Raw genomic sequence first — 10,157 nt, forward strand, 5'->3', positions numbered from 1 at the left:
TAATAGTAAAAATTCCAACTAAGTCATATCTGTGTAGTCCAACGAAGGCATACCCTTATGAAGTGAAAGTTTAAGAAGTCCTACTGGAGGCATTGTCCTACCAAAGGTGATGCAAGCATGAAAATCCAAAGACAGAGAAATGACATGAAAACACTTCCAAGTCAACTTTCTTGGGAACAAAATAAAACGAGAAATGAGACGGTGGTAAAAGCAAATAGAAAGGGGACTCTGGAAATGCCAAGACACTACTTTAAATATGCTTTGGGTTTCAAGTGACAATAACAGACTCAAGACAGAACATACTTAAGAAGCTGTTCCCTTGAGGAAACCCAGGAAGAGCTGAAGGAACACATTGGCTCAGACCAGGGATCCTTATCAGCCTCAGGAACTCTGGATTCAGAGGCTTTTACACCCACGTCTTTCTTCACAGATGCTTCTCTGGGAGAGTTAACTTTGTTTTTGCCCAACGTGGATCTGTTTTCTGAAATTAAACACACACACACACACACACAAAACAGACACACAAACACACAAGACCACAAATATGTTGCATCTCATTGTTGGCCATGAGAGAGATTGCCAGTTATGATTTATTGGACCCATGTTAAAAAATAAGTGTTAGAAGGGATTTGGGTGTGACTGCCAAATAGCACCAGCCAGTTGCTGAGAGAGGGTAGGGGTGGAATCCTGTGAGAAGATGAAGTTTTCTTAAGAACACAGAGTGGAGGTCACAGCAGTCATTAGGGAAGGGAGGGTGCCGGGCAAATAGGGAAAAAGTTTGTTCTAATAAATATAACAATCTTTGTATGAAGGATTCTTAATGGAAAAATTAAAAGAATATCAAAATGAACCAAGGGAAGTAAAAGAAAACCAAAATCCATGATCATGAAAACACTAGCAAAATCATTTGTATGTTATATCCAAGAAAGTTCCGTTTCCACATGGATTGACTAAATTCTGCATTTCTCATTTCATAAACTCTCAGATGTAGCAGAGACTCCACCAATTTTTATTGGTATTTCCCAGGATTAGAATCTGAGCCAACTTGTTCTCAGTTTACATTTTTTTGTTGGGCAATCCCAATTGTTCTCTTGGTTTAAAGTCTCACACTCATTGTCACGAAATTCAAGTTTACACACCAGCCTAGACCCTTCTCTGGGACTTATATATACCTTGCTTCTGGATACACCCAATTAAACATTTCTCAAGAAATTGAAGAAACTTATCTTAGAAACTTAAATTACCAACTATCCTCTTAAACTTCTCCAATGCTCCTTCTCCAGTGCTCATCCATCTCTCTCCCCTCCTTCCCACCACCTCCTCAGGCCAAAAAGGACACCTGCACTTCACGGCTGCTCTATTTCAGGGTTCTCCCCACTACCACCGTGGGGCCTCAAGTCACACCCGCCCCGACAGGCTCCCCGCCCTGCCCCACCCCCCTGCTGCGGTCAGGCCTCCAGCCGGCGGACGCGCAAGCGCAGTGGCCGGTCCCACTGCCGCCCCGCCCCGCCTGGCTGCTGCGGAAGGCGCCGCGCGCAGCAAAGCGCACTTCCTCTCCAGGAGTCCGCGGAGGGAGCGCAGGCTCGAAGAGCTCCTGGACGCAGAGGCCCTGCCCTTGTCAGACGGAGCAGATATGTCCGAACAAAGTAAGGATGTGTGCAACCCCAACTCTGCAGCCGAGGCCTCCAACCCCGAGGTGCATAGCAGTCCTGGGATTCCTGGGGGTCCCACCCAGCCCGAGTCTCAGGCCGCGACCCTCGCAGCGCCAGAGAGCCCTCCTCTAGGCCCGACCGACGCCCCGCTGGCTTCGCCTCCGCCCCAGGCCCCTTTCGAGGAGGGAGACCCGAAGGCCCTGCAGCAGGCTGCGGAGGAAGGCCGCGCCCACCAAGCCCCAGTGGCCCAGCCTGGCCCAGCGCCGCCAGCCCCGGCCCAGCTGGTGCAGAAGGCGCACGAGCTCATGTGGTACGTGTTGGTCAAGGATCAGAAGAGAATGATCATCTGGTTCCCAGACATGGTGAAGGATGTCATCGGCAGTTACAAGAAATGGTGTAGAAGCATTCTCAGGCGCACCAGCCTCATCCTCGCACGAGTGTTTGGGCTACACCTGAGGCTGACTAGCCTGCACACGATGGAGTTTTCGCTTGTCAAAGCGCTTGAGCCAGAGGAGCTGGACAGGGTGGCGCTGAGCAACCGTATGCCCATGACAGGCCTCCTGCTGATGATCCTGAGCCTCATCTATGTGAAAGGTCGCGGTGCCAGAGAGAGTGCCGTCTGGAACGTGCTGCGCATCCTGGGGCTGAGGCCCTGGAAGAAACATTCCACCTTTGGAGATGTGAGAAAGCTCATCACCGAGGAGTTCGTCCAACAGAATTACCTGAAGTACCAGCGCGTACCCCACGTTGAGCCACCCGAGTACGAGTTCTTCTGGGGTTCCCGTGCCAGCCGTGAAATCACCAAGATGCAAATCATGGAGTTCCTGGCCAGGGTCTTTAAGAAAGACCCCCAGGCCTGGCCTTCCAGATACAGAGAGGCTCTGGAGGAGGCCAGAGCTCTGCGGGAGGCTGATCCCACTGCCCACTGCCCCCGCAGCAGTGTCTCCGAGGACTAGCAAGGTCTGGAGGCAGATTAATGGTTTCTGACCCTCACCAGGGAGGTGGAGGGGTGGGGGTGGGACATTAGAGTATTCAGGATTTACAGTGCAGTATTTCACGTGTAACTTTAAGTTTTCAGTACAGTGCTTTTATACTTTTTAATGCAATGTTGTATTCATTTCAGTACTATTAGATAGTGTGTAGAATTTATGCATGTTTGTTTATAAGTAAGCTCGGTTGGTGCTTTCGCTTTTGTGCTACTTTTCTTGAATTTTTGTATCAGAGACGTGCTAAACTTATGAAATACATTGAGAAATTTTCCATCTTATTCTTTTATATGGAACGAATGATGTGTATTAGGGTAGACTACTTCTGGTGAGTTTGGAAGAACTCACCAGGAAAGCTGGTCTAACCAAGAGAAAAGTCAAGGCCCCTCTCTTTATGACCTCGCTGGGCACAGTAAACATCCGTGTGGAGTGCAGTGATGTGAACTGAAACGGCCTCAATGTGGGCACTTGGCACACTTTACTAAACACAAATACAATCCCACCATGAGTAAACTTTAAAGTAAACATTAAAGATTCTTGTGATACAATCATTTTTGGAAAAGTGTACTCTTATCTTTTTAACACAACAGTATGGATTGGAAATGAGATATTCTACCAAATGTACAAATATGATACTTTCATCTAATAGGGTGGGAAAATCACTGTTCTATCACTCCTCATAAATGTGTGAAGTTTTTAAAATGTAACTTACATGTTCATCTCAAAACTGACAAATACAGAAAAGTATAAAACAACAGCAAAAATATTCATAATCTCATCACTTAGAAACAAGGGTTAATATTTAAAGTTCCTTTCTTACATTTTCTACATTTTATTAACATTAGCTGTCTTTTAGGGCACTTAAAAATGGGGCATTGTGGTAAAGCCCTTTACTTGTATTTTCTCTTTGCCTTTAATACTTAAAACAGCCTTTGAAGCAGGCACTTATCATATCTGCACCATGGACAAAGTACAGGAACAAAGTATGTAACTAACTTTCTCCAGATTATAAAGCTTAGTGAGAGGAGGGGCTAGGATTTGAACCCAGACAGAATAAGTATAGGGCCTATACCTTTCTCCTTCTGCTTACAACTGCCCCACACTTGCTGCTTTTTAATTTCATTCTTAATGTTCCATGTTAGAGAATGTAATCTTAGCTCCCTACCCCCAAAACATAAAGTCACACGCATGAGGCTAGGGATTTTACTTTTTTAATGAATCCTCACATTAATACTTTAGAGAAAGCAATCTTACTCTGATTGTATAAATCAAGAAACTTTGTTTCAGAGAGATTAATGGATTTAACCAGATCATATTACTGCTTAGCAGTGAAGCCAAGAATTGAAACATGGTCTTCCCTGAAGGACTGAGGTGAAGGTGCCTTCTCTTGAACAGTGATGTCAGAGGAACATAAATGGGAGTACCTAGGAGAGGGAGGTGGAGATGGAGTGGGAAGGTTGCCTATTGGGACATCTGTGATCCAGCATTTCTTGAATTGCAATGGGCCACTAGGCAATCCCTATGAGGGTGGAATGAGGTGAGGGTGGGGGTAAGGGGCAATGATGAGATAAATCTCATTATGAAGTTTTCAGTCCTGCAAGGGTGTGAGGCAAGAAATGGGCCTTTAAAATGACCAGAAATCCCTTCAACCTCAGAAGATTGGAAAAGATCATTTTGTCAAATCCAGAATCTTTTCTGGGAAAAGACATAAAAAAGGGAACACATGTGTGACATCACCCCCTAAAGAAGTAAATGAAATTATATTTGGGTGAAGGAACTATAGTCTGGATTGAAAACTAGGATTCTTAACACTTAATGGCATAACTTAATAGGTAGATGCAAGTGCTAAAAATGCTCAAGAAGTCTCATGTACTCAGATGGAGTCCGTCCCCAGTTTAGTAGACTTATTGTAGTAGTGTGAAGGCTCTCATGGCAGAGGCATTTCTGCAGTAACTCAGGCAGGGGTGACCTGGCTTTGATGCCACCACTTACCCAGAGCCAAGGTATCTGTTTAGAAATTTTAGAAACATTTAAAAAAAACTACTTGTCACCCAAAAATTCTCTACAAAATCAAAGCAAATCTGCCCCATTTTAATTTAACATAATGGGGATATCCAGGATGTTCCATTTCTGGAGCAGGGCCACAGCTGTCCTTCCTGCCATGCCAGGGTGCTGGTCATTTTCTCTAATGTCCTATTGCTTTTCTCACTGCTGGGTTGACTCCTTGCAGTAAATGTAACTTCTGTACACTTCTTTCAGTCAAACCCAGAGGTCACTGGGCAGTCAGTCCTGCACCACCCACTTAAATCCCTGGATTTGTATTCATCTTCCTCACTGATATGAGAGACAGGGAGAATCACTCCAAAGCTGCCCAAACTCACTGATACAGACACTCATCCATTCCCTAGAGAACTGAACCTCTGCAGAAGGAGAAAAACCTTATCCTGAGAAATGAGGAGCTGAACCCAGCAAGTCATATGGGTAGGGCTGCTCAGCTCCTAAACTATCTCAGAGGCAGCCAGACCTAAAGGAAGAGGCTTCCCAGCATGCAACGGTGTTAATTCATGACATTTCATCCAGCAGATATCTGCCCCAGCATGGGGCGCTGGGAGGAAGCATTCAATACCTTTCTTAGATTTTCATACTGGGCATAAATAAAATGTTGGAGGGCTTGTCAAATATTTTCCAAAAGATTCACCTACAAGGTGCTGGGAGAGGTCATTCAGAAAGTATTGCAAACCCTTGTTATTCATCTTGGATGACAGTGTGATGAAGCTCAGACTGCTATGGCTGGCAAAGAGTTCCTAATTTCTCATAATTTGAGACATTTTATCTATTCTTCCAACTGGAATGTCACTTTTTTTTTTTACAAACATCACACACATATTTCACTGTAATTAACTTCATTTTATTAAATTCATGGGGGGAAAGGGCCTTTGTAAACTTAATATAAAATATAATGCCACTTGCTCTAAGCTATTCTGAAAGAGAAAAATGACTTTTATATTATCATTATTAAATTGGGGGGGTGATGGGCATGGGGGAGGGCACTTGGTGGAATGAGCACTGGGTGTTATATGGTAACCAACTTGACAATAAACTATTTAAGAAAAAAGAAAACAAAAAGAAAGAAAAAAAGGAAGAAAGAAAGAAAAGAAACATAAAAAAATTAAAAACTAAATAAAAGGCAAAAAATAAATTGGTCAGATGTGTTTCAAATAAACTTGATATACAGTTTAGAACTTCCTCTGCTTGAAAAGCCTTTTATGGCCTCCTCCACCTTGAGCCTTCACCTGTACAGCCCGTGAACACCACTTCTGGTAGGAATGCTTTCTTAGCCTTCAAAGCACAACCATGTTCTCCTAGTATTATAGCAGCATCCTAAACTGTTCACATAATGTACACATACTGTTTATAAATATGTTTAGTTTGTCTCTCTCTTTCTGGAATTTTACATACTTAAAGATAAAACTGTATCTGTCATTTTTATCAAATTTTTGATACTTAATGTAGGGACTAGCATGGCAGATGTATGTGCTAATAAAGATTTGATTTATAACTTCAGAAACTGAAAAAAATTATAAAAGACCTACTCCATCACACAGCAAAAACAAAACCAAACACAGATAATAATGATACACTACTCTAAAGTGGATGAAATATGAAAAGTTGAAATAAGAGATTTCTTCAGAAAAATATAGTGTAAACAAGAATTTTTTAAAGAGTCAGTTCTTAAACTTTTTAAGTTTATTTAGTTTTGAGAGAGAAAGAGGGAGAAAGAGAGAGTGAGGGACTGGCAGAGAGAGAGAAACACAGAATCTGAAGCAAGCTCTAGGCTCTAAGCTGTTAACACAGAGCCCGACACAGGGCTCAAGCTCACAGACCACAAGATCATGACCTGAGGTGAAGTCAGATGCTTACCCAACTGAACCACCCAGGCGCCCCTAAAGAGCCAGTTCTTTAAATACACTAAGAAATTGGGCCAATATCTAGCAGGATTTTATTTATTAATTAATTTTATTTTTTGTTGATACACAATTGGCATATACTATTCTATTAGTTTTAGGTGAACATAATGATTTGATAGATGTATATATTGTGAAATGATTACAATTAGTTAACATCCATCACCACACATTATTATATTTTTTTCTTGTGATGAAAACTTTTTTGGAGATGTTTTTATTTTGTAATTTTTTATTATTGAATTATAGTCAACATATAATAATATGTTAATTTGAGGTGTACAAGACAGTGATTCAACAATTCTATACATTACTCAATGTTCACCATGATAAGATGAACAGCATATGGAATATAGTCAATAACATCATGATGACATTGTATGGTGACAGATGGTGACTATGTTTATCATGATGCTGAGGACTTTTAAAATCTGTTCACTTAGCAACTTTTAAATATGTAATACAGTACTGTTAACTATAGTCACCAGGCTGCAAATTACATCCCCAGTTCTCATAACTGGAAGTATGTACCTTTCAACCACCTTTACTCATCTCACCCCACTTCTCAATCACCATCTCCAACAACCATCCATGTATTCTCTGTATCTATGTTTCATTTTATTTTTAAGATTCCATTTATTGGGCGTCTGGCCAGCTGAGTCAGTAGAATATGAGACTCTTCTTTTTAAATGTTTGTTTTATTTTTATTTTATAGTTTATTGTCAAGTTGGTTTCCATATAACACCCAGTGCTCATCCCAACAAGTGCCCTCCTCCATGCTCATCACCCGCCTTCCCCTCTCCCCCACCCCCATCAGCCCACAGATTGTTCTCAGTATTCAAGAATCTCTCATGGTTTGCCTCCCTCTCCCCAACTATTTTCCCCTTCTCCTCCCCCATGGTCCTCTGTTAAGTTCCTCCTGTCCACAGATATGGTATCTGCCCTTCTCTGCCTGACTTATTTCACATAGCACAACACCCTCAAATTCCATCCACACTGCTACAAATGGCCAGATTTCATTCTTTCTCATTGCCAGGTACTATTCCATTGTATACATAAACCACATCTTCTTTTTCAATTTTTTAATGTTTTATTTACTTCTGAGAGAAAGAGAGAGAGAGAGAGAGAGAGAGGCAGCATGAGCAGGGGAGGGTCAAAGAGAGAGGGAGACAAAGAATCAGAAGCAGGCTCCAGGCTCTGAGCTAGCTGTCAGCACAGAGCCCAATATGGGGCTTGAACTTACGAACTGTGAGATCACGACCTGAGCTGAAGTCGGACGCTTAACCAACTGAGCCACCCAGGCACCCCATATAAACCACATCTTCTTGATCTTTTCACCAGTTGATGGACACTTAGGCTGTTTCCATGACTTGGCTGTTGTTGAAAGTGCTGCTATGAACATTGGGGTACATGTGCCACTATGGATCAGCACTCTTGTATCTCTTGGGTAAATTCCTAGCAGTGCTATTGTTGGGTCATAGGGGAGTTCTATTGTTAAATTTTTGAGGAACCTCCACACTGTTTTCAAGAGAAGCTGCACCAATTTACATTCCCACCAACAGTGTAGGAGGGTGCCCATTTCTCCACATCCTCACCAGCACCTATAGTCTCCTGATTTGCTCATTTTAGCCACTCTGACTGACATGAGATGATATCTCAGTGTGATTTTGATTTGTATTTCCCTGATGATGAGGGATGCTGAGCATCATTTCATGTCTGTTGGCCATCTGGATGTCTTCCTTGGAGAAGTGTCTTAGAACATGAGACTCTTGATCTTGCAGTTCTAAGTTCAAGCCCCATGTTAGGTGTAGAGATTACTTAAAATTTTTTTAAGTGTTAAGAATTATTCAATTTATAGGATACATCATTTGGCATTTGTCTCTGTCAGACTTACTTCACTTAACATAATGCTCTCAAGTTTTGTCCATGTCACAATTGGCAGGATTTCTTTCTTTTATATGGTTGAATAATATTCATATATATTTATATTTATATACTACATTTTTATGTATTCTTCCACTTATGGACATTTAAGTTGTTTTCATGTCTTGGCCATTATAAATAATGTTGAAATGAACCTGAGGTTTCAGATATATTTTCAAGGTAATGATTTTGTTTCCTTTGGATAAATGCCCAGAAGGGGAATTTCTGGATCACATGATAGTTCTATTTTTAATTTTTTGAGGAACCTTGATATTACTACATTGATTTATAATCCCCCCAATTGTTCACAAGTGGTCTCTTTTCTCTACTTCCTCATCAATGCCTATTATTTCTTGTCTTTTTGATAATAGCCATTCTAACAGATATGAGGTAGTTTTGTTGTTGCTGTTCATTTGTTTGTTTCTTTTTAGGAGAAATAGAGAAATAACTTCTTACTAGGAAGATGAACCAAGAACACAAACAAGTTAGTGTTCCAAAGGTAGCAGATAGTAAATGTAAAAATGAAAAGAAAAAAAAAGAAAACTCCACTCACACTTCTTTTTTTTTTTTTTCACCCACACTTCTTAAATCAAGATACTGTTTGAGTTGGAGGAAGGTACTCGCTGAGGCAGAAGGATGGTTCTGGGCCAGGGGCCTGACAGGGACTTAACATTCAGAGATTTCCCAGGCCCCAGCCCATGCAACTCTACACCCACTCTCTCATCCACCTACTCACTCTCTGAAGCTGCCTACTCCCACCCTGAGCAGAGCCACCGAGGATGATAAACATCCAGGACAGTAGTATTTTGCCTTTGAGTATCTGTCCCCAGCTCCAGTGCTGCAGGCACATTATTCTGGGTCCTCTGAGGTACTCTTGGTGACCCTCAACTACTATTGAAGATCCTCAGTTGGTGAGGGGGAGGCAGGAATCTTTCTCTTTGAGCTATAATGTATAAAGAAGAGAAACTTCCTATGACCCATGGAAAACCTCACATTGTCCACTTCCTGTATGAGGTACCAAAGTGAAGGTCTTTTCCTGAGATGCAGTCTTGTCCAGTCAGAGCCTGTTTGTAGAAATCCCAAATAGATTATTAGCTGATGGGAGCAAAGAAGGATTGTTAGAACTGTTAGAGTTTGCTGAAGAGAAGGTGAAAATGAGCTATGACTTCATGGGCTTCAGGAAGGGTCAGGAAGACAGAGCTCCATTCCTGAAGACCTTCATGGCTTTGAGATTGTGCATCCAAACCAGCCCTGTGTTCCCTCTGGGCCATATGTGATGTTCATGATTTACCCCTGGACCAGAACTTGTCTGATGAGGACTAATGGTCATAAAGGATGATTTGCCCAAGAGCCACAGCTGGGGGAGAGAAGTTAGGCAGCCCTGGGACAAAGGAGGAGACTCCCTGCTGTCTAAAGAAGGACACTGAGGGACACAGAGTGAAGGTTGCTCATTGTGTTCTCTGAGTTGACTCGTTGAAATTGTTTTCCCATAAAGAACAGTATAAACATATTCTTCGTATGTACTCACCAATAGTAAATGAAGATATTTATGAGCTGGCATTAGAACTTTTTAAAACTGCACTGTGTGATGTACTCTAAATAGCCTAGGGAAGGACATTGCCAGGGGGAGG

The 10,157-nt window shown here is 42.0% G+C and overlaps 1 protein-coding gene and 1 pseudogene across 1 annotated transcript; both read left to right on the forward strand.

The window, feature by feature from the left end:
* Nucleotides 1–1,540: 1,540 nt before the first annotated feature.
* On the forward strand, nucleotides 1,541–3,189 carry NDN (necdin, MAGE family member). Its single transcript, XM_077780087.1, has one exon. The coding sequence runs from the start codon at nucleotides 1,634–1,636 to the stop codon at nucleotides 2,606–2,608; it is 975 nt and encodes a 324-aa protein (XP_077636213.1). The 5' UTR covers nucleotides 1,541–1,633; the 3' UTR covers nucleotides 2,609–3,189.
* A 6,116-nt stretch (nucleotides 3,190–9,305) lies between these two features.
* LOC144244752 (ornithine decarboxylase antizyme 2 pseudogene) lies at nucleotides 9,306–9,849 on the forward strand (annotated as a pseudogene).
* The last annotated feature ends 308 nt before the right edge of the window (nucleotides 9,850–10,157 follow it).

The sequence above is a fragment of the Crocuta crocuta genome, unplaced genomic scaffold (genome assembly GCF_008692635.1).
Source record: "Crocuta crocuta isolate KB4526 unplaced genomic scaffold, BGI_CrCroc_1.0 scaffold208, whole genome shotgun sequence".
Lineage (NCBI taxonomy): Eukaryota > Metazoa > Chordata > Mammalia > Carnivora > Hyaenidae > Crocuta > Crocuta crocuta.

Bases quoted from the DNA above. Each gene is read 5' to 3' on its own strand.
- NDN (XM_077780087.1), top strand. From the start codon at position 1,634: ATGTCCGAACAAAGTAAGGATGTGTGCAACCCCAACTCTGCAGCCGAG.